This window comes from Heptranchias perlo, chromosome 1 (genome assembly GCF_035084215.1).
Source record: "Heptranchias perlo isolate sHepPer1 chromosome 1, sHepPer1.hap1, whole genome shotgun sequence".
NCBI lineage: Eukaryota > Metazoa > Chordata > Chondrichthyes > Hexanchiformes > Hexanchidae > Heptranchias > Heptranchias perlo.
In genome coordinates, this window is record NC_090325.1 from 22641317 (window position 1) to 22660914 (window position 19598).

A 19598-nucleotide genomic window follows, 5' to 3' on the forward strand; every position below is an offset into this window, starting at 1 on the left:
GTTCCTTAAAGCCAAATGCCTAACAGTGACCTGTTAAAGCGTGGAGCTGTTAAATATGGAAGACTGACATTTTGCACTATTCTTCAGGTTCTTGTCCTAAGAGTAACTTTGGAGCATATAACCTGTGCTCCAGATTTGGCCTGATAGATCATATTTGCATATAACAGCGTGTGTGAGTGACGTGCCCCAGAGCTGGCTGCTGACTGGTGCCTAATGTCAGGGAGCCCTCTGGTAACTTAGAGGCGACTGGTTTCTCCTTACAGCAGAACCTCCTCCCGTAATCTTCAGTAAACAGCAGCTCTTCGCTTGGGCAAAATGAAACTTCTTGGATATATTTGTATTCTGAGCTGTTGGATAAAAAGTAAGTACATTTAGAAATGAAAGTTCCAGTGTGTGAAAATGTTGAATTCCTGCTGCTATAGCAATACTTTCTGGAGTGATCTTTGAACAAGGGAATGTTGAACTGCCATGCTTAAGACAATTATTGTAGAATCGTAGACTGATCCAGCACAGAAGGAGGCCATTCGGCCCATCGTGCCTGTGCCCGGCTCTTTGAAAGAGCTATCCAATTAGTCCCATTTCCCTGCACTTTTCCCGTAGCGCTGCAAATGTTTCCTGTTCATGTATATAATTCAGTTCACTTTTGAAAGTTAGTATTGAAGGGAGAAGGAAAGACAGAAAGGGGGCAAAGGAATGTTAAAAATAACTGAATTTTTGAAAAACAAAATTGCATTTTTCCGGCCAGGTGCCCAGCTTCAGCCAACCTTAATCCAGACTCCAAGGGAAATACTGGCGGCCAAAGGCGAGCAGATCGAACTCACCTGCACTTTGAAAGGTTCCTCGCTCGATCAGGTATTTTGGTACAAACTGGACGAAAACTCCGAAGCGCATTTTGTGATGTCGGCCACGGTCCTGAATAAACAGGTCAGAGGAGATGGAATAAACGGACGGTTCACTTTGAACAGAGATACCTTTCGGCTATCGTTCAGTTTAAAGATAGAGGACATGCACCTTTCCGACAATGGGACCTATCACTGCCTAATGATCAGCTCTCAAACCACGCTCTTGGGGGATGGAAGTGTGGTGACAGTAGGTAAGGAGATCTCGAATGTAGATACATTAAACTGTGACATTACAAAAAAAAACAACGAAACTTTATAAAATAAAAACAGAAAATGCTGGAAACACACAGCATCTGTGGAGAGAGAAACAGAATTAACGTTTCAGGTCGATTACCTTTCATCAGAACTTTAAAAAAATAAATGTAGAGGCAGATTCAGATTAAAGGTATTCAGAAAAGTAAATTTGTCCTGCGGCACTGTTGTGATTTCAGACATTTCTGTATTGCAAACGTTTGCCCTGGCATCCTCAAAATTATGAATTATGAATTATTTCTATAGTTATATAACTGTGGGAATTCCACAGTATATTCAGATTATACCGTTTTTTTCCCAAGTGTTTTGTGATCAAGTTTTGAAATGGTTGTTCTGTGTCAATATTGTTCTACTTACTAGGTATGGGTTCTTAGAGGAGTCTTTATCATCACTTGTCACCGTTCTCCAGTCTAACAAAGTCAGGCTTTGAACTGCACTAAGTTATTGATGGCGATAGATATAATGTAAATAATCCTCCATCGTCCCCGCACTGATATTCACGGCTACGAATTGTCCGCTTTTATTTTACAGAAGATACTTGGTTAAAACACACACTAGAATACAATGCTCAAAAAACCTGTTTATTTCAGTTCTAGAGAAACCGAAAGTGACTTCGCCGCCTCCAACTACAAAACGCCGCAAAATCAATCGGCCCAGGATCCCGCTCAAGAAGAAACAGAATAGAAATGGTAAGTCGGATACCAAACTGTGGGCATTGAGCATGTCTGACAGATAGTCAGACTGGGACAGTCTCCCCATTAAATATACCTGGCTGACAAATAGGGTTGGCTTTTGGTTATTAAGAGCGAATGCCTGACTTTGAATTGCCCAATCCTTTACCAACACAACATTGCCAGAGAATTCCTAACATGGCAAGACCACTGTCAGCACAAGTCAGGCACTAGATGTTCATTAAAATGTGTTGCCAGTTATATAAACCGCCCACACAAGCCAATGAGGTAAAAACGGAAAATGCTGGAAATACTCAGCAAGTCAGGCAGCGTCTGTGGAGAAAGAAACAGAGTTAACGTTTCAGGTCAATGATCCTTCGTTAGAACTGAGCATTTGCTGGGAGAATTTTATATTTATAACTTTGATTTAGAAGTGAGTGAATCTTGAAGGATTATATAAATGGGAAAGGTTTTCACTTTAGCTGATCACTGACATGTTCTGAAGCAATTTGTGGGATGGCATGGGAGGGTGCCCTGATATTGAGCTACTTTTATTGGAAATGGTTTCATAGTATTTCCTGCAGTTCCCGTTCACTCAAAAGATTCGATTATCTGTTCTCCGATTTAGAGCGACAGCAGTAAGAGAAACGTTGGCTCTTTTTAACAAGCAAATACGCTCGTTTTAAATTACAATGTAAGCATTTTAAACTTGTTACCCCTGAACTTTAATAGTTCAGTGAATGGTCGCGGATTTCCGAGGAAGGTGATATGTGGTGAATGCGAAAAATTATTTCGTACATCCTTCGATAAGACAATTGGACTGAAGGCTTTTGCTAAATGAATGGGAGAGCTGATGCCTCGTTCACGCGGAAACCCTCCTGATGTGCATGTCTGCCCTTTAATTTACAGGGCGTTAGAACCAGAGAGTTTCCAGCACGGAAGGAGGCCATTCTGCCCATCGTGCCTGTATATAAAACCAATCTCACTGCATAGCCTTATCCCCATAACCTCGTGTCTTCCTTTGCTTTAATGTTTATGGGGTCACCCCCCCTTAAAATGTGCAATGGACGCTCTTTTAATGGTTACAGTCATGATTGGTCCGCTGCATAATTTTCCTCGTAAGTGTGTCCAATTTTGCACTGAATATCATTCATTTTAAAATGCATTATTGCCATCATTATAAAATGATTGACTAATCGTTGCATTTAAAAGTTAATTTTAATGGATGCACTGGCGGAATGAACAAGAACAGAAACAATGATCCAGTCTGAACTAAAAGCACTCCACGGGTCAGGCAGCATCTGTGGCGAGAGGAGGGTAGGGTTAACGTTTCAGGAGCTCTAACCCTTCGTCAGAACCCAGTCTGAACCTGTTTCCACTTGGTTGGAATAGAAACGCCACGAATGTGAATCCAAGTCACAATGTTATTAACACGGCAGCTATGGGTTGCGTCTACCCTCCATGCTAATTATTAAAATTAGGGACCTACCATTTCTTTAGATTCAAGATTTCCTATGAATTTTAACATGGTTTTATAAAGATCATTTAAAAGTGAATCTGTTGGTGCAAATAATTAGCAAAAAATCCAGGGGGGAAAGGAGATTTCTTTTACCCATGGAGTTGTTATGATCTGGACTGCATTGGTGGTGGAAGCAGATTCAGTAATAACTTTGGAAAGGGTATTTGATATATACTTGAAAACGAAAAAAAATCAGGGCTAAGGGAAGTGGGACTAATTGGATAGCTCTTTCAAAGAGCCGGCACAGACACGATGGGCCGAATGGCCTACGTCTGTGTTGTATGATTCTATGGAGTACCGATCGGACATAAACCGGTTTCCACGGATAATAAATCTCCTCTTGGATCTTTCAGGGCACAAAACACTGAAGTGTCAGAGCCCACACTAAAACCTCCCTCTCCACGAATATTTCTGGAGCTCAACAAATAACAGGGTTGGTTTTTTACTGTTATATAAAAAAACACGATTGGTAATTGTTCTATAAATCTACATCCTCACCGGGTCGCTATGGCTGCTGAATGAAAAAAACAGAAATACACAGCAGATTAGTTAGTATCTGTGAGAAAAAGACAGGTTAATGTTTGGGGTGGAACGCCTTCACCATCCCCATCTGCTGGGTATTTGTAAGATTTCTGCTTTTATTTTAGATCTCTATTAACAACTGTTTAAAGAAAAACAGAAATCATTTAACGTAGTTACAGTAAAGCATCTTAGTCCACAGGCTCTCCAAACAGGATCAGCAACCTTGACTCAATGATAATGCTCTTGCCTTTGAGTCAGAAGGCTGTGGGTTCAAGCCCCATTTCAGAATTTGAGCATATAATCCGGGCTGGTACTTCAGTGTAGTACTGAGGGAGTGCTGCACTGTTAGAGGTGCTCTCGTTCAGATGAGATATTAAACTGAGGCCCCATCTGCCCTTTCAGGTGGATGTTAAAGATCCCATGATTAGATGAAGAGCAGGGGATTCCTCTGGTGACCTGGCCAATATTTATCCCTCAACCAACATCTAAAACAGATGGTGTGGTCATTTATGTTCACTGGTCAATTATGAAGGTTCACTAGATTAATTCCTGGGATGAGAGGGTTGTCTTATGAGGAGAAATTGAGTAGAATGGATCTATACTCTCTGGAATTTAGAAGAATGAAAGGTGATCTCATTGAAACATATAAGATTCTAAGAGGGCTTGACAGAGTAGAAGTTGAGAGGATGTTTCCCCTGGCTGGAGAGTATAGAACTAGAGGGCATAGTTTCAGGATAACGGGTTGGATATTTAGGACTGAGATGAGGAGGAATTTCTTCACTCAGACGGTTGTGAATATTTGGAATTCTCTACCCCAGAGGGCTGTGGACACTCAGTCGTTGAATATATTCAAGACTGAGATCAATAGATTTTTGGACTCTAAGGGAATTGAGGGATCTGGGGATCGGGCAGGAAAGTGGAGTTGAGGTTGAAGATCAGCCATGATCTTATTGAATGGCGATGCAGGCTGGAGGAGCCGTATGGCCAACTCCTGATCCTATTTCTTATGTTCTTATTTCATTGTTGTTAGTGGGATCTTTCTATGCACAAATTGACTGTCATGTTTCCTACACTACAATGTAAACTACGCTTCAAAAGTACTTCATTGGCTGTAAAGCGCTTTGGGATGTCCTGAGGTCGTGAAAGGTGCTATATAAATACAAGTTCATCCTTTTTTTCTTTAACTTGTTTGCTTCTTGTTGCTGTCAATCAACATATATAAAAGCAGGATCTGTCAACAGATTAAGGAGGCAGACATTCTAGAACCAGGAGACGTGGCTTGATCTTACATAGAAAATAGGAGCAGGAGTAGGCCATTCGGCCCTTCGAGCCTGCACGCCATTCAATATGATCATGACTGATCCTCTATCTCAATGCCATATTCCCGCTCTCTCCCCATACCCCTTGATGCCGTTTGTGTCTAGAAATCTATCTAGCTCCTTCTTAAATATATTCAGTGACTTGGCCTCCACAGCCTTCTGTGGTAGAGAATTCCACAGGTTCACCACCCTCTGAGTGAAGAAATTTCTCCTCATCTCAGCCCTAAATGTCCTACCCCATATCCTGAGACTGTGACCCCTCGTTCTGGACCCCCCCCCCCCCCAGACAGGGGAAAGGGAAGGACTAAGTTTTGATTTGATTAATTGAGTCAGAGGATGGTGCACCGACTGCCCAGATAGGCCACAGAGAAGATAATGTGTGTGTGTTGGGGGATCAAGGGAGAATTGGATATATATTTGAGGGAGTCGGCCGTTGAGAGGCCTTAGTGTTTGGGAGAGGCCGGAGTCTTTTCCGTACTGTACTTTCCTGTGTTCATAAAGGTACACATAACACAAATACCCAGCATATTTTTAAATCATGACCTTAAATCTCTTAATATTGATGAAAAAATCTTTAAGAATTTTTAGTTGAAGGGAATTCTGTTTTAAAATCATACGGTCCAATAGCGATAGAATTACAGCCATAATTAGGTTTAACAAGCACGCCCCAAAAAAGAACGTGGATGTACAGTTTAACAGTGTTGGCCGACAGCCGGCTTTATATTTGTATTAAGTAATTGGTTTTAATATCTGAAAGCGGTAGTGTAAAAGATGACTGGTTCATTACATTTGATCACATAATGCTGACATGTTATAGAATTCAGAAAGATACAGGTCTGAAAAAAGACCATTTCGATCCATCTGCTCACCCCTGACCATTGGCTGAACATCTCACTGACAATCTGTACCCAAAAACTAGGAGTTAGAATGTTCTGTTATCCGAAAGCTATGGGAACGTTTCTGTTTTGAAGAGGATGTATGTTTCGTGTTATTTTGCCCGGTAACGTGGAAGTCTTGCCCTGTAATGGATGAAACACGTTCATTGCTTTGTGTTGTATTGGATAAGGATTGCTAATGTGCAGATGTGCTGTTCTGCTAGGGTATGTCTGCAACTGGACTATCTGGGGATCACTGACCGCCTGCATCCTCCTGTTACTGATCGCCATCGTTTCTGTCGTCATCCTTGATAGGAATAAGAGTAAGTCCCGATATTAGACTCCGATATTGTATGTTAATATCGGCATTGATATATTTCATTAGTCATCGCAGTATTTATTTGCTCATGAGATCCCTGTTTCTCTTTCCTGTCTAGAATACCGGAGGCGATGCCCCCACCAGTTTCGGAAAAGGTAAGGAAGATGGATCTTGCACAATTTTAAGTGAGACGTAGGAGGGAGGGATAGAGTTTATGATCAAATACGGAATCGACGTCGTATGAATTTAGTCGTATTTGTTAACAGAAGTTTGCGATATACCCTGAGGACGGGTGGGGAGAATCTCCTCCGCTATTGCCCCTAATTCTCTGAATTCAGTTTTGTCTCAGACGCTAAATAGAAGAGAAACTCCGAGACATGGATCACGTTTGCTCATTGCGAACATCGATGTATTTTAGAAACAGTGAGAACATCTGACCATCTCCAGCGGTACATTAAATTAATCGGAGTCATCTTTTTGTTTCACGGGCGATCGGCCAAGGTCACTCACTCCAGATGTTTAACAATCCATACACAAGGACGGAGAGAAGCTGAGCTCAAGCGCCCAATAGGACAGGATCCACTCAACTACTTTTTAGTATCGACAAACAAAATAATACCGGGTCAAACGACACTGTACCCGTGTTAAATTCCTGTCCTCTAGGTCCTTTCATTTTTTTCTTAACTGAACACGGCCCTGTCCTATTAGAGACCTTTCGTTTGCTGACTGTTACTAGTTGAATGCCATGACAGTGTCAAATGGTTCAAACAGGTAGTAATGTCCCAGGGATAATGGCCACATGACGATTTGAATTGATGCCCCTCACCCCACAAGATATTCTTGTTCAGTCATCACAGACCCGAACAACTCAAACACAATGTAAGAAGCAAACGGATAACTGTGATTGACAGCCCATCGTCCTCTCGCTGTCACCTTCCACACAGGAACATAACTCACAAATGGTCATTGATGTACCCACATGGTGCTCTGAGTGCTGGTGCTTGTGTTAAAACTGCCCATGTCCCCGCAACTTAGCTGTATACAAAGGCTCCAATTACTTCCTGCACTCGCCCCGAATCTCATGATCTCTGGAATACTGACTTGCAATTGTCCCACTCCATCACTGAGGGTCATTTTCAATGACTTATGGTAAAATAGTGGGAACTAACCTGAGGGTGGGAAAAATCGCTGTTGTTCGCTGTCCAGAATTAGTGTTGTGCGTTTTGCGTTGCGCGTTGGTTACTAAACTCAAATCGTATAATAAATCTTTGCTCCCAGACGATCAGACATGCTCTGTCCATTACACATTCCCTCAGTATTTCCTTAAACATTCCCTGTGTTTCTCCTCTGTATTTTCTGGTATTTACTTATGCTTTCCTGGTATATTTTTCCTGCATCTTCCTATATTTTCCTGGTATGTTTCCTGTACTTTCTCTGTATTTTCCCTGTAATTCATTTTTATTTTACCATATTTTACCATATATATTTCCTTATAGTTGTATATTTCCCATATAATTCCCAACTGTTAAAGTGTAAGCCTCCGCTCAGTGGTCTTGAGCACACAGTCTGGGCTGACGCATGAGTACTGTACTGAGGGAGTGCTGCACTGTCTGAGATGTGGCCTTTTGGATCCGATGCCAACCCAGGCGGATTCTGTGGCATTGTTTGAATAGGAACAGGGAGTTCTCCTTCCTTCACCCAACACCAGCAAAAGCAGAGGAATAAATTCAGTTTATTTTCTGTTTGTGGAATCTTGCTATGAAAAAAAATGCCTGCCATGTCTGTCTACATGATAATGGTGACTACTCTTCAAAATTAATTCGTTAGATGTGAAGTGCTTCAGCACATCCTGAGGATGTGACAAAGGTGCTACATAAATGCACCTTTACATAACACAACTGAGGCACAACTGCCTCCTTTTTGTATTCCAACCCTCTTGAGCTAAAAGCCAGACAGTAAAAGAACCAAAGATTAGCTACGCCGTTGTAATATATTAACAATGAATGTAGTTAAAATGTCCTGATGCACGCATTAATGCACTGTACTGTAATTTAACATTCAGTGTCTCAACTACATACAATATATTAGTAACATTAGGTTAGCTGCAGTGAAAGAGGGTGAGGAGCAAAGGAAACAGGCTGAGGAACAGAAAAACAGAATAAGGAGAAACATTTCAGAACTTTTCCTCATGAGGTTAAATGAGTTTGATAACGTCCAAACTCCCAAACCCGCGACCTCTATCACCCAGAAGGACAAGGGTAGCAGGCACATGGGAACAACACCACCTGCACATTCCCCTCCAAGTCACACACCATCCCGACTTGGAAATATATCGCCGTTCCATCATCGTCACTGGGTCAAAATCCTGGAACTCCCTTCCTAACAGCACTGTGGGAGAACCTTCACCACACGGACTGCAGCGGTTCAAGAAGGCGGCTCACCACCACCTTCTCAAGGGCAATTAGGGATGGGCAATAAATGCTGGCCTCGCCAGTGACGCCCACATCCCATGAACAAATTTTTAAAAAAGAAAGAAAAGATTGTGCATGATCATTAGGAAAATCAGGGTTTGCTGAGGTAAATATCTGTTTCTCATTCCATGCTTTATTTCCTTAAATTAGGAGCTAGTAGTTGAGTTGAGAGGAACAGTGATTGTGTTTCTTAGAATATATAATTTTTTAATCTGTTGCTTTCTGTAGGTTTCTCCTCCTCCTGCAATCTATAGGTTTTTAAAACCCAAGCTCATGTTCTCTCCTTTCACTCTGCACTATGGGCCTTGGCCCTTCACCTGTGTATGAATCAAAACATAGGAGACACATCACTTTTATAGTGGAGTTTTCTATCATTAAGGGAATCCTAAACTCTGTTGTTATCACAGAAAACTTTATTAAATACACTAAATGCTGCACTAGTGCTGCAGTCTATGTAAAAAATACAACTTACTGTTCATTTTTACACATTAGGTTAACATTACCCAGGCTCAATGTATTTTACAATATTTGCAAAAGTTTATCAAAATCTTTTACAATAAAATAGAATGCCAATCCATTGATCCCCTTTACAATATTATAAGAACATAAGAAATAGGAGCAGGAGTAGGCCACATGGCCCCTCAAGCCTGCTCCGCCATTCAATCAGATCATGGCTGATCTTCAACCTCAACTCCACTCTCCTGCCCAATCCACATATCCTTTGATTTCCCCTAGAGTCCAAAAATATATCTATCTCAGCCTTGAATATACTCAATGACTCAGCATCCACAGCCCTCTGGGGTAGAGAATTCCAAAGATTTACAACCCTCTGAATGAAGAAATTCCTCCTCATCTCAGTCTTAAATGGCCGACCACTTATCCTGCGATTGTGCCCCCTAGTTCTAGACTCTCCAGCCATGGGAAACAACTTCTCAGCCTGTACTCTGTCAAGCTCCCTCAAAATCTTATATGTTTCAATGAGATCACCTCTCATTCTTCTAAACTCCAGAGAGCATAGGCCCTTTCTACTCAACCTCGCCTCATAGGACAACCCTTTCATCCCAGGAATTAATCTAGTGAACCTTCGCTGCACCGCCTCTAAGGCAAGTATATCCTTCCTTAGTTAAGGAGACCAAACTGTATGCAGTACTCCAGGTGAGGTCTCACCAAAGCCCTGTACAATTGTAGTAAGACTTCCTTACTTTTGTACTCCAACCCCCTTGCAATAAAGGCCAGCATACCATTTGCTTTCCTAATTGCTTGCTGTACCTGCATGCTAACTTTTTGTGTTTCTTGTACGAGGACACCCAAACCTCTCAGAACACCAACATTAAATAGTTTCTCACCATTTAAGAAATATTCTGTTTTTCTACCAAAGTGAATAACCTCACATTTCCCCACATTATACTCCATCTGCCACCTTCTTGCCCACTCAATTAACCTGTCTATATCCCTTTGCAGACTCTATATCCTCCTCACAGCTTGCTTTCCCACCTAGCTTTGTACCATTAGCAAACTTAGATTATTAACTCCTTGAAAACACAGCTCTGGTTTCAATCACTTTCTTCATTAAATTAAAGGTAGCATTTCATACTGATTAAACCATCATATTCATTTACTAACTCAACAGTGATGGTTTCTGCAAAGACACAAGTAAAATGCTTTGAAGTAGCCTTGTAACAGTGCCCCTTGGATGCCTGAGTATTTCTCAATCTTCGTCCCTGTGTTAACATAAGAACATAAGAAATAGGAGCAGGAGTAGGCCAATCGGCCCCTCGAGCCTGCTCCGCCATTCAATAAGATCATGGCTGATCTGATCCTAACCTCAAATCTAAATTCATGTCCAATTTCCTGCCCGCTCCCCGTAACTCCTAATTCCCTTTACTTCTAGGAAACTGTCTATTTCTGTTTTAAATTTATTTGTGTTGATGATTCATTTCCAGAGCATTGAAACCCACCCATACAGGAGGTACCTTTCTGATGGGAGTGAGAGTGATATGCAAGAGTTTCTTGAAATCACTCAAATCATCTTCTGTGGATTGGATTCTATTTTTAAAAGGCATGAGGGAAGAATAATGAAATTTAATTATAGTAGACAAGCCTTCTGAGACATCTTCCTGCACACGAGGAGCGCTATATTTATGTTGTTGATATTGTTACTATAATAATAATAATTAATAGTTAGTGGTAGTTGTTTCAAAAGATAGCACTAGCATAGGCATATTGGGTTTCATGATCTCTTCCACTCTGAAATTTCTGTGATTCTATTGTGCTCTGGATATATTTCCACCCACTATGAACACCATAAAATCTGAGATCAGTATGTCAAAATATCTTGGAGGAATTATAGATTATAGATTATAGGAATTATAAATTATTTTAATTTTCTAGGACTAACGAAAGAGGTTTTCAATTAATTTATTAATCCTAATGAGGAAAGGTACACTTAAACATCATGCTAAGTCCAAGGGTAAAGAGGACACCTGAGTGAGAAATTTAAATAAAATGTTTTAGATTTGATTATGTTATATTTGCTTAACTGCAATTAAATTCCCTTGAGTTAATACAGTTGAGGGGTGATCTAACTGGGTTCTTTAAAATGGTAAAGGGATTCGATAGGGTAGATGCAGAAAAACTATTTCCTCTGCTGGGATAATCCAGAACAAGGGGGCTTATCTTAAAATTAGAGAAAGGCTATTTAGAACTGAAATGAGGGAACATCTTTTCACACAACGGGTAGTGGAAATCTGGAAATCTCTTCCTCCATAAGGTTGTGAATGCTGGGAAAATTGAAATTTTCAAGAGCGAGATCGATAAATGTTTGTTAGGTAAAAGTATCAAGGGATATGGAGCAAAAGCGGGAAAATGATCAGCCATGATATAATTGAATGGCGGAACAGGCTCGTGAGGCTGAATGGCCTACTCCTGTTCCCATGTTTCTAAAATTATTAAAGAAATTCATTCTGATTGTATGCTTGTGGGATTTTTAAAGAAATATTTTACAGTTCTCTTTTAACTTTCAGACTGCAGTTCTAGAGAAATTCCAGTCTCATTTTTTCAGCTCAAGCCTGATGATACTTAAACAAGCATCAATATTACAATTGTAAAGCAGCTCTGAGATCAGAAATAGAATTATTACTGCAATACTAACCTCACATTACCAAAAGAAGCACATAAAATCTTTTTAACTTAAGATTCTAGTTTAACACTCTATTTCTGTTCTTCTTTTCCCTTTTATCTCATTTTGCTTTTCCCCATTCTCTTTTCTATTGTTATTATTATACATTGATTCTTATTCTGCATCTAACAAATGTTTTAGATCCCATTTTCTCATAAAACAATCACTGCAATTCAAATATGTAATTAATTGTGTGGAGCATCTTGAGGTGTTCTGAAGTGATAAGGTGCTACATAAATAAGAACATAAGAACATAAGAAATAGGAGCAGGAGTAGGCCATATGGCCCATCGAGCCTGCTCCGCCATTCAATAAGATCATGGTTGATCTTCGACCTCAACTCCACTTTCCTGCCCGATCCTCATATCCTTGATTCCCCTAGAGTCCAAAAATCTGTCCATCTCAGCCTTGAATATATTCAATGACTCAGCATCCACAGCCCGCTGGGCTAAAGAATTCCAAAGATTCACAACCCTCTGAGTGAAGAAATTCCTCCTCATCTCAGTCTTAAATGGCCAACCCCTTATCCTGCGACTATGCCCCCTAGTTCTATACTCTCCACCCAGGGGAAACAACCTCTCAGCATCTACCCTGTCAAGCTCCCTCACAATCTTATGTACAGAGTCGTACAACACCAGGTTGTAGTCCAACAGCTTTATTTGAAATCACAAGCTTTCGGAGCTTAGCTCCTTCGTCAGGTGAGTGAAGAAGGGTTTCCATAAAAGCATCGCATATATAGTCAGAGAATAATGTCTGGTGATTACAGATAATCTTTCCAACTGCCCGTTATCACCCCTCGGCAGAGAGATAATTACAGCAATCAAAGGAGTGGATGGTGTTCAGACAGGTTTAGTCTGGGACACATTACATTCAAGAATACTGAATACACAAGGGGTCAGATAACAAAGACAGAGAGAGAGAGAGAGAGGCACCCGAAAGGCAGAGAGAGAGAGAGAATGACCCGTTGTATTAAAAACAGATAACTTTTTTTCGCTGGTGGGGTTACATGTAGCGTGACATGAACCCAAGATCCCGGTTGAGGCCGCCCTCATGGGTGCGGAACTTGGCTATCAATTTCTGCTCGACGATTTTGCATTGTCGTGTGTCTTGAAGGCCGCCTTGGAGAACGCTTACCCGAAGATCAGAGGCTGAATGTCCTTGACTGCTGAAGTGTTCCCCGACTGGGAGGGAACCCTTCTGTCTGGCGATTGTTGTGCGGTGTCCGTTCATCCGTTGTCGCAGTGTCTGCATGGTCTCGCCAATGTACCATGCTCCGGGGCATCCTTTCCTGCAACGTATGAGGTAGACAATGTTGGCCGAGTCACAGGAGTATGAGCCATGTACTTGGTGGGTGATGTCCTCTCGTGTGATGGTGGTATCTGTGTCGATCTCAAGTCACCGATCTTCGGGTAAGCGTTCTCCAAGGCAGCCTTCGAGACACACGACAACGCAAAATCGTCGAGCAGAAATTATTTGGCTGGGGGCTACATTGATCACCTGGACTGCAGGATTAGGAGTAGGTCATTGAGCTGCTTGAGCAGGTTCGGTCATTCAATTAGATCATCGAGCCATTCTGCCATTCATCACGACATTTCTGCAGCTACTGATCTGCTCAATCATACCCTCACCTCCACCTTTCATGCCCTTGTCCCCATTAAAACCAATACTCTCTCTCACCCTGGTCGTTTCCCCAGTATGGCCCTCATCTTCGCTCCCTTAATTCCAAGGGACACAGACTTGAACGTTTATGGCACACAACTGATTTAGCCATTCATCGCCAGATCATGCTGGACCACATAAAGCACTATTGGGTCCTGCTCTCCTCTGCCAAAACTGCTCACTATCCCAGGATCATCCTGGAATGCAAAGATAAACCCCAGCTTCTCTTCTCCAGTACAAACTGTCTTCTTAAACCCCTCTTCCCTGCCCCCTCCACCCTCACCAACTTTTGAAAACCACCCACTTCTGGAGCACATCGACTAATTTGTCACTAAGATTGAGACCATCCATTCAGCTGCCTCTGCCGCTTCCCTCCCTTCCCCTAGACCATTAGGCCAAATATCCCCTATGGTTCCCCCTTGCTCCAGCTCTGAACTCACATCTTTCTCTAGTTTCTCTCCTATCTCCCTTCAGGCCCTCTCTGAGCTCATCTTGACCATAAAGCCCGCCTCCTGCTCCCTCGACCCCATTCCCACCATACTGCTGACCACACAACTTCCCTTCCTGGCCGCCATGTTCGCTGATGATTGCACAGTGTTCAGTTCCATTTGCAACCCCTCAGATAATGAAGCAGTCCATGCCTGCATGCAGCAAGACCTGGACAACATCCAGGCTTGGGCTGATAAGTGGCAAGTAACATTCGCGCCAGGCAAGTGCCAGGCAATGACCATCTCCAACAAGAGAGAACCTAACCACCTCCCCTTGACATTACCATCGCCAAATCCCCCACCATCAACATCCTGGGGGTCACCATTGACCAGAAACTTAACTGGACCAGCCATATAAATGCTGTGGCTACAAGAGCAGGTCAGAGGCTGGGTATTCTGCGGCGAGTGACTCACCTCCTGACTCCCCAAAGCCTTTCCACCATCTACAAGGCACAAGTCAGGAGTGTGATGGAATACTCTCCACTTGCCTGGATGAGTGCAGCTCCAACAACACTCTAGAAGCTCGACACCATCAAGGACAAAGCAGCCTACTTGATTGGCACCCCATCCACCACCCTAAACATTCACTCCCTTCACCACCGGCGCACGGTGGCTGCAGTGTGCACCATCCACAGGATGCACGACAGCACCTCCCAAACCCGCAATCTCTACCACCTAGAAGGACAAGGGCAGCAGGTACATGGGAACAACACCACCTGCACGTTCCCCTCCAAGTCACACACCATCCCAACTTGGAAATATATCGTCATTCCTTCATCGTCGCTGGGTCAAAATCCTGGAACTCCCTTCCTAACAGCACAGTGGGAGAACCTTCATCACACGGACTGCAGCGGTTCAAGAAGGTGGCTCACCACCACCTTCTCAAAGGCAATTAGGGATGGCAATAAATGCTGGCCTCGCCAGCGACGCCCACATCCCATGTGGTTCCCTCTCCTCGAGTACTGTCCTCCTCCCCTTAAAATCTGCCATCATCACCAACCCCCCCAAAAAACCACCCTTGACCTCTCTGTCCTTGCAAACTACTGCCCCATCTCCAACCTCCCTTCCCTCTCCAAAGTCCTTGAACATGTTGTCACCTCCTAAATCCATTCCCAATCTTTCCCGCAACTCCATATTTGAATCCCTCGAATCAGGTTTCTGCCCCGCCACAGAACTGAAATGGCCCTTATCCAAGTCACAAATCACATCCTATGTAACTGTAATGATGGTGAACTATCCCTCCTCATCCTTCTCAACCTGTCTACAGCCTTTGACATGGTTGACCACCCCATCCTTCTCCAACGCCTCTCTTCCATCGTCCAGCTGGGTGGGACAGCCCTCGCCTGGTTCCATTCTTATCTATTCAGTCGTAGCCAGAGAATCTCCTGCAATGGCTTCTCTTCCCATGCCCGCCAATGCTCTCCTGGCTGGTCTCCCATCTTCCAACCTCCATAAATTTGAGCTCATCCAAAACTCTGCTGCCCATATCCTAACTTGCACTAAGTCCCATTCACCCATCACAACTGTGTTCGCTGACCTACATTGGCTCTCAGTTCGGGAATGCTTCAATTTTAAAGATCTTATCCTTGTTTTCAAATCCCTCCAATGCCTCGCCCCTCCCTATCTCTGTAACCTCCTCCAGCCCTACAACCCTCCGAGATCTCTGAGCTCCTCCAATTCTTGCCTCTTTCACATCCCCAATTTTAATTGCTCTACCATTGGCGGCCGTGCCTTCAGCTGCCTAGACCATAATCTCTGGAATTCCCTCCCTAATCCTTTCCGCCTCTCTAGCTCTCCCTTCTCCTTTAAGATGCTCCTTAAAGCCTACCTCTTTGACCAAGGTTTTGGTCACCTGCCCTAATATCTCCTTATATGTCTCGGTTTCAAATTTTGTTTGATAATTGCTGCTGTGAAGGGCCTTGGGGTTTTTCACTACGTTAAAGGCACTATATAAATGCAAGTTGTTGTTGTCGTTGATCGTGATTGATCTGTATCTTAACTTCATCTACCCTCCTTGGTTCCATATCCCTTGACTAACAAAAATCTATCAATCTCAGCTTTGAAATTTTCAATTGACCCCCAGCCTCAACAGCTTTTTGGGGGGCAAGGTTCCAGATTTCCACTATCCTCGGTGTGAAGAAATGCTTTCTGACATCACCCCTGAATGGCCTTAGCTCTAATTTTAAGGTTATGACTGTTTGTTCTGGACTCTCCTGCCAGAGGAAATAGTTTCTCTCTATCTACCCTATCAAATCCTTTAATCATCTTAAAAACCTCAATTAGTTCACCCCTTGATCTTCTGTATTCATGGGAATACAAGCCTATTCTATGCAACCTGTCCTCATAATTTAACCCTTTTAGCGCCGGTATCATTCTGATGAATCTGGCTGCACCCCCTCCAAGGCCAATATATCATTCCTGAGGTGCGGTTCCCAGAACTGAATTCAGTACTACAGATGGGGTCTAACCAGAGCTCTGTACAGCTGTAACATAACTTCCACCCCTTTGTACTCCAGCCATCTTGAGATAAAGGCCAACATTGCATTAGCCTTTTAAATTATTTTTTGTACCTGTCCACTAGTTTTTAGTGATTTCTGTACTTGGACCACTAAATCTCTTTGCTCTTCCACAGTTCCTAGCTTTTTGCCATTTAGAAAATACTCTGATCTATCTTCCTTAGGTCCACAGTGGATGATCTCACATTTCCCCACATTGAACTCCATCTGCTGCAGTTTTGCCCACTCATTTAATCTATCAATGTCCCTTTGCAACTTTCTGCTCCCATCTACACTACTTACTGTGATACTTAATGTAGTGCCGAGAGCAAACTTAGATATACAACTCTCTATTCCTTCATCTAAGTCATTTATAAATATAGTGAAAAGCTGCAGCCCCAGTACAGATCCCTGGAGGAGACCACTAGTCACATTCTGCCTATTTGAGTACATGCCCATTATCCCTACTCTCTGTCTCCTACCTCCTAACCAATTCCCTATCCATGTCAATAGGTTGCCTCCAATTCCACGCACTCTCATTTTTGTTGACAGTCTCTTATGTGGAACCTTGTTGAGTGCTATCAGCATGATCTGTAAAAACTCCAACGAAACTCCCCTGTCTGCTGAAGGAGTGAGGCCTCCACACTGAGCAGCCTCCCACCTCGCTTTGACTCTGAAAACACTCCACGCCAGGCCAACCCAGTAATTGGCTTGTGGGCCCCTTCAGACATGTGGCCCCATGAACGGGTACTGCAAAATAATGCTGGGTGCTGTAACCATTTCTCTGAGGCTGGATTTGACGAAACTACAGCCTTGACTATTTTACATAATTCAAGCTGCAAGGTTGGTTTTGTGAGGGCGCATTTCATTCAACGAGAATAGGTGAGGTTGACGTCATTAGGAGTGATGTCACTAGCGGAGCAGTAGCTTTTTAGCATGCGCTGAGAGTGACATCAGTGGGTGGCCCGGTGGACACGCACAGGAGGATGTCACGTGTCGATCAAAAACCAGAAGTACCCACACTGTCACTAATCACTCCATCAAACTGAACACTCCAGGAGAGAGCTGCAGTGACAGATGGGGCATTGCGTGTGGACCATTGGTTTATTGGGTAGAAAGTGTGGCAGGCTCACCTTTTACATTACAAAGTGAATAGAGACACTGCGTCCGATGACGTCACTTGTCGCGCATTCGCCAGGCTTTCCGAGAAATCAACTCACGGCCGTTCACATTCGAGTGAAATCCAGGTCTAATGGGGGGAGGAGGAGAGTGAGATCCTGGTCTAATGGTGGGGGTAGGAGAGTGAGATCCTGGTCTAATGGTGGGGGAAGGAGAGTGTGATCCATCTCCACGTCTGGACCACGTTCTCCGTCTGTTCCCCCAACTTGGTTGGGATCACATTCTCTCCCCCTACGCTGTGCTCTGCTCTATCCAGGCTCCCCTCTTCCCCTCTGCTTCTGCTCCCCCTTCCCCACTGCTTTTGCTTCCCCCCTGTTTCTCCCCTTTCCCCTGCTCCCCCTCTCCCCTTTCCCCTGCTTCCCACATCTCTCCTTCCCCCATGCTCCCCTCCCCCCTGTTCCCCCTCTTCTCCTCTAGCCCTGCTCCCCTCCCCCCTGCTCCCCCTCTTCTCCCCTTCCCCCTGCTCCCCCTTCACCCCTTTCCCCTGCTCCCCCTTCACCCCTTTCCCCTGCTCCCCACATCTCCCCTTCCCCCATGCTCCCCTTCTCCCATTCCCCCTGCTCCCTCTCTTCTCCTCTCCCCCCTGCTCCCCCTCTTCTCCCCTCCCTCTGCTCCTCCTCTTCTCCCCTGCCCCCTCATCTCCCCTTCCCCCCTGCTCCCCCTCTTCTCCCTTCCCCCTCTTCTCCCCTTCCCCCCTGCTCCCCCTCTTCTCCCCTTCCCCCTGCTCCCCTTCTCCCCTTTCCCCTGCTCCCCACATCTCCCCTTCCCCCATTCTCCCCTTCTCCCATTCCCCCTGCTCCCTCTATTCTCCGCTTCCCCTGCTCCCCCTCTTCTCTCCTTCCCCCCTCTTCTCCCCTTCCCCCTCTTCTCCCCTTCGCCCTGCTCCCCCTCTTCTCCCCTTTCCCCCTGCTCCCCCTCTTCTCCCCTTCCCTCCTGCTCCCCCTCTTCTCCCCTCCCTCTGCTCCTCCTCTTCTCCCCTGCCCCCTCTTCTCCCCTTCCCCCCTGCTCCCCCTCTTCTCCCCTTCCCCCCGCTCCCCCTCTTCTCCCCTCCCCCTCTTCTCCCCTCCCCCCTGCTCCCCCTTCTAACCCCTCCCCCCTGCTCCCCTTTCTCCCCTCCCCCCTGCTCTCCTTTCCCTCCCCTCCCCCCTGCTCCCCTGCTCCCCTCCCCCTGCTCCCCTTCTCCCCTCCCCCTGCTCCCCTTCTCCCCTCCCCCTGCTCCCCTTCTCTCCCCTCCCACCTGCTCCCCCTTCTCCCCTCCCCCCTGCTCCCCTTCTCTCCCCTCCCCCTGCTCCCCTTCTCCCCTCCCCTGCTCCCCATTCTCACCTCCCCCCTGCTCCCCCTTTTCCCCTGCTCCCCCTCTCCCCTTTCCCCTGCTTCCCACATCTCTCCTTCCCCCATGCTCCCCTCCCCCCTGCTCCCCCTCTTCTCCTCTAGCCCTGCTCCCCTCCCCCCTGCTCCCCCTCTTCTCCCCTTCCCCCTGCTCCCCCTTCACCCCTTTCCCCTGCTCCCCCTTCACCCCTTTCCCCTGCTCCCCTCATCTCCCCTTCCCCCATGCTCCCCTTCTCCCCTTCCCCCATGCTCCCCTTCTCCCCTTCCCCCTACTCCCCCTCTTCTCCTCTCCCCCTGCTCCCCCTCTTCTCCCCTCCCTCTGCTCCTCCTCTTCTCCCCTGCCCCCTCTTATCCCCTTCCCCCTTTTCTCCCCTTCCCCCTTCTCCCCTTCTCCCCTTTCCCCTGCTCCCCACATCTCCCC

The 19598-nt window shown here is 44.9% G+C and overlaps 1 gene segment (V, D, J or C); it reads left to right on the forward strand.

Moving 5' to 3' along the window:
- Nucleotides 1–249: 249 nt before the first annotated feature.
- The window catches only part of LOC137323837 (T-cell receptor alpha chain V region 2B4-like), a 31479-nt gene continuing 12130 nt past the window's right edge, over nucleotides 250–19598 (forward strand). Inside the window, 5 exon segments of the V gene segment in view lie at nucleotides 250–361; nucleotides 746–1093; nucleotides 1745–1843; nucleotides 6285–6383; nucleotides 6498–6534. Of these exon segments, the coding sequence occupies nucleotides 316–361; nucleotides 746–1093; nucleotides 1745–1843; nucleotides 6285–6383; nucleotides 6498–6534 (629 nt within the window).